Source organism: Meles meles, chromosome 18 (genome assembly GCF_922984935.1).
Source record: "Meles meles chromosome 18, mMelMel3.1 paternal haplotype, whole genome shotgun sequence".
Lineage (NCBI taxonomy): Eukaryota > Metazoa > Chordata > Mammalia > Carnivora > Mustelidae > Meles > Meles meles.
The window spans coordinates 2907595-2912247 of record NC_060083.1 but is presented as its reverse complement, the minus strand read 5'-3'; the positions used below and the strand labels follow the sequence as shown (position 1 = coordinate 2912247).

At 49.9% G+C, this 4653-nt stretch overlaps 1 protein-coding gene across 14 annotated transcripts in view; it reads right to left on the bottom strand.

The window, feature by feature from the left end:
- Positions 1 to 3266: 3266 nt before the first annotated feature.
- Positions 3267 to 4653, bottom strand: part of FBXW10B (F-box and WD repeat domain containing 10B) — a 36103-nt gene continuing 34716 nt past the window's right edge. For 13 of the 14 annotated variants that reach the window (XM_045986096.1, XM_045986091.1, XM_045986099.1 and 10 more), the window contains one exon: positions 3267 to 4116. In XM_045986096.1, the coding sequence (XP_045842052.1) occupies positions 3317 to 4116 (800 nt within the window). In that variant the 3' untranslated portion in view covers positions 3267 to 3316. The remainder of the gene's footprint in view (positions 4117 to 4653) is intronic. The other variant, XM_045986101.1, reaches the window with a different exon arrangement.

The following is a 4653-nucleotide window of genomic DNA, read 5'->3' as shown; positions in this document are numbered from 1 at the left end:
AGCCCAGCCCACTCCCACTTCCGCTTCCAGGTGCTTCGCGGAGGGGGTAGGAGGAGTAACGGGGGGGGCGGCACGAGCGTGTGGGCGGGACGAGCTCGGGGCGGAGCGCGAGGAAGGCTGGCGTCCCGGGGGCGTGGCGAGCTCGGGGCGGAGAGGGAGGGCGGCCGGCGGCCCGCGGACCTAGCGAGCAAGTGGGCGGGGTTTCCGGGGCGGGACGAACTCAGGGAGCGGGGCGAACTCGGGGACAAGGCAAGCTCGAGGGTGGTGGGCGGCCCGGGGGCGGGGCTACGTGTGGGCGGGGCTACGTGTGGGCGGGGCGGGCGGCCCAGGGGCGGGGCTAGCGGGGGCCTGGGCTAGTGCGTTTAGTGGGTGGGGAAGCGCGGACTGTGCAGGGGCGGGGGCTGATCCGAGCTGGAACGAAAGACAGGCTCGGGGCGCCTGGGTGGCTCAGTGGTTTGGGCTGCTGCCTTTGGCTCGGGTCATGGTCTCGGGGTCCTGGGATCAGGTCCCGCGTCGGGCTCTCTGCTCGGCGGGGAGCCTGCTTCCCTCTCACTCTCTCTGTCTGCCTCTCTGCCTACTTGTGATCTCTATCAAATAAATAAAAATCTTTAAAAAAAAAAAAGAAAGACAGGCTTGCTTCTAACAGCATCAGCAACGCTCCCCTACGCTCTGAAAGCTTTGTGGTTAGGCACGTGGGGATGTTGTTGCCCGCATTGGTATCCCGAGAGCGAGGGGTGTGGGCGACGGGCCTTATTATAATACAGTTGCATTTTGTTTGAATGTTTTACAACATGGGTACAAGTATTATTTTCTGTGTACCTTAAATTATAGAAGCAACTGGAAAAGATAAAGGTGCTCTTGAGAAGAGGTGGAAGGGCATTAAGAAGAAACCAGGCGGAGGACTGTATACAATGGAGAGTTTTGGGGTTTTTTTAAGATTTTGTTTATTTGACCGACAGTGATCACAAGTAGGCAGAGAGGCAGGCAGAGAGAGATGGCGAGGGGTGCAGGCTCCCCGCTGAGCAGAGAGCCCATGTGGGGCTCAATCCCAGGACCCTGAGATCATGACCTGGGCAAAGGCAGAGGCTTAACCCACTGGGCCACCCAGACGCCCCCAAATGGAGAGTTTTATCGTGGGAGGAAAACAGGCCAGGAAACAGGAATAGAGGTTGAGAGCATGGGCTTGAGCCCCGCTTTCAGGTACCCAGCTACCTTCAATGTACGTCTTCCCTCGGTTGTAAAGTGGGGATGATAATGGTATCCGAACAGGTTCAGTGTGCTTAGTAAATTGTGAATGTAATTCTTACTGCTGTTTTAAGTTTAATCGCTGGAGATGTCATTCTGCTCCGTGAAGGACCTGACATTCAGGGACTTAAGATCCTCTTTGAAACTGTGAATATAACAATGCGACTGTAGCGATATCCTGTCTGCCTGGCCCACATCAGAGGGCTGTTGGGAGACTCATGGAATAATGTGTGTTAGCACATTTCCTTCATTGAGGGGATCCTTTCCATAGAAATCACAATTTTTACATGGCTGTTTACTAGGGCTGCGTTAACTTTTTTTTTTTTTTTAAGATTTATTTATTTGACAGATAGGGATTATAAGTAGGCAGAGAGAGAGAGAGGAGGAAGCAGGCTCCCAGCCAAGCAGAGAGCCCAATGCGGGGCTCGATCCCAGGATCCTGGGATCATGACCTGAGCTGAAGGCAGAGGCTTTAACCCGCTGAGCCACCCAGGCGCCCCGCGTTAACTTTTTTTAAGGATTTTATTTATTTATTTGAGAGAGTGTGAGTGAATGGGAGGGAGAGGGAGAGAGACTCTGAAGCCGACCCCACACTGAGCCCAGAGCGAACCGGGGCTCCATCTGATCATCCTGGGTTTAATTAATTTGCTAGAGGGGCTCACAGAACTGAGGGAAACTTACAGGTACCAGTTTATTAAAAGAGTCAGATGAACAACCAGATACAGACACACAGAGCCAGGTCTGGGAGGATCCATGGAGTTGGGGTACCTCACCCAATACACGGATGTGTTCACTAACCTGGAAGCTCTCTGAATCCCTGCTGTTAAGTTTTTATGGAAGCTTCATCACGTAGGCATGAGGGATCATTAACTCTATTTCCAGCCCCCCTCTCTCCTCTTTGGAGGGTTAGGGGGGAGGTGCTTAAATATCCAAACTTCTAATCCTGGCTTAGTCCTTCGGGTGACCATTGGCCCATGCAGGAGCCATCCAGGAGCCCACTCTGAATCCCCTCATTAAAACAAGAGATGTTCCTAGTGTTTCTATCAGTTAGAAATTTATAAGGGTTTCAGAAACTCTATGCCAGGAACTAGGAGCAGAGACCAATATATATTTTCTATTATCCGATGCTATCCGATGGTCATGCTGAGCCACCAAGGAGAAGCTACCCCTTTGGATAGGGCTTGAGCTCTCCAGTGGGCCATAGCTCCCATAGTGTGCAACACCCTTTTCAATTACCAGCCTGGTCCCTGACACCATCCTTGGAAGGTCTGGGTGGAAATATCAACACACTTGATATTAGTGTCCGTCTTTGAAGAAAAGATGAATATGGTCAATTCTGTTCCATAGAGGTTAGCCCTGAGAAGGAAAAGAACCCATAATGTTCTCGAATGCAATAGGTCAACCTCACTGAGGGCTTCTCCTTTTAGATTCTTAACTGAGGGGGTGCCTGGGTGACTCAGTTATTAAGCGACTGCCTTCAGCTCAGGTCACGATCCCAGGGTTCTGGGATGGTGCCCCACGTCAGGCTCCCTGCTCGGCAGGATGCCTCCTTCTCCCTCTCCCACTCCCCCTGCTTGTATTCCCTCTCTCGCTGTGTCTCTGTCAAATAAATAAATAACATCTTTTTAAAAAAAAATGGATTCTGAAGTCATTGAGCTTCATCCGGCTTCTGGGCAAAAATACCAGGGAATTCCAGTGCATTCTCATGTTACAATCCCATCAGTTCATTTGCTACCTGAACGATGGCACTAAATTGGTGGTGATGAGTGGTATCTAATTTCCAAAGGTCACTTTCCCATCACCCACCTGAAGCTGGACTTTCATAAGTTTCATTAAATGGTTTCCAGTGGGACTACAGATGCCAGTCTCTCCCAGCAACAGCCCCCTCCCTGCCTCTGTTTCCTTGATTTGATCTTATCAGTTCTTTGGCTTATAGGAAGATGATTGAGACCTCCCACACTGCCAAGGGACAATCCAAAACAAACAAACAAACAAGCAAAACAAAAGGCCAAACACCAACATCCACTTGGGTTCTCTGTTTATTGTAAGATGTTCATTTCCCAAGGCTGGTTCAGATAAATACATTTTGTCCAAGTTCAGGGGCTGCTGTCTTCCCTCGCTTCATGAAATGATCGATGGGCAGGGCTTTGATCTTCCTGATCCAGGCAGCTCTGCTGGCTTTTTCTGGACTGACCACATCACTGGGCTTCTTGGCCTGGAACTCTTTCATTTTGGCCTCCCTGTACTCCTTCTCCTCCTTTACGGTCAACAACGTGAACTCGGTGTTCATTCTAAAGGGATCAAGGGTTGTGCAGAAACAAGGTCGATCTTTCTTGATGGACTTGGTTCTCATGCCCACGGGGGGAGCCAGCATGCGGTTCGGCTTAATGACCTGCAGGCTAGTTAAAGGGCTACAGCTACGCACTGTCCCGCCGATGGGGCCAGTCGCTTGGTCTTCTCCCTTAAGGCCACCAGCGAATCTGGGGTAGACGACCACAGGCTGGGGCATGGTGGACTGGACTCGGGGACTGTGCAAAGACTTCTTCAGGTTGGGCTGCAGTTTCTGGATCTCCAGGGGTATACTGGTTTGCTTCACGTCGATGGGTGGGTTGCTACATCGCAACCTATTAACTGCCTGTTGGACTGATACTCCTTTGAAACTCAGGACCTTCCTTGGGTGTGAAATTGAAGGTCCCCAGGCATCAATGACTTGGGTTTGGGGCCTCCGGGGATAGGCAAACTCCCTGGACTTATGGGCCTGCTGCAGGGCATTCACTGTGAGAAGGAACTGGTCGGGCGACATGCGGATTTGCCAGCGTTTTTCCTTTGAGCGCCTGTTCAAGTCTCCAGGTGGAACTTTCTGCTCGTCCTCTGGTTTTTCAAAAACGAAAAGAAAACAAAACCAAGTCAGAGTGTGCCATGAAAACTGGTAAGTAGTTATGCATGAAAGTTAAACCCATTCTTTTTTTTTTTCAAGATTTTATTTATTTTTCTTAAAAAAGAAAGAAAGAAAGTCGAGTTTAAGGGAACACACCTCAACATAATAAAGGCCATATATGACAAACCCACAGCTAACATCATACTCAACGGTCACACACACACACACACACACACACACACACACACACACCGGAATATTATGCAGCCATAAAAAGGATGAGATCATGCCATTTGAAACAACACAGGTAGCCCTGGAGGGTATTATGCTAAGTGCAATAAGTCAGACCAAGGAAGGCAAATACATCATTTCACTCATAAGTGGAATCTTTTAAAAAAATGAATAAACGAAGAAAAAAATAGACCTATAAATACAGGGCACAAACGAATGGTTGCCAGAGGGGAGGGGGTGGAGGCTGAGCAAAACGGGTGAAAGGAAGTGGGAGATACAAGCTTCCAGTCAGGAAATGA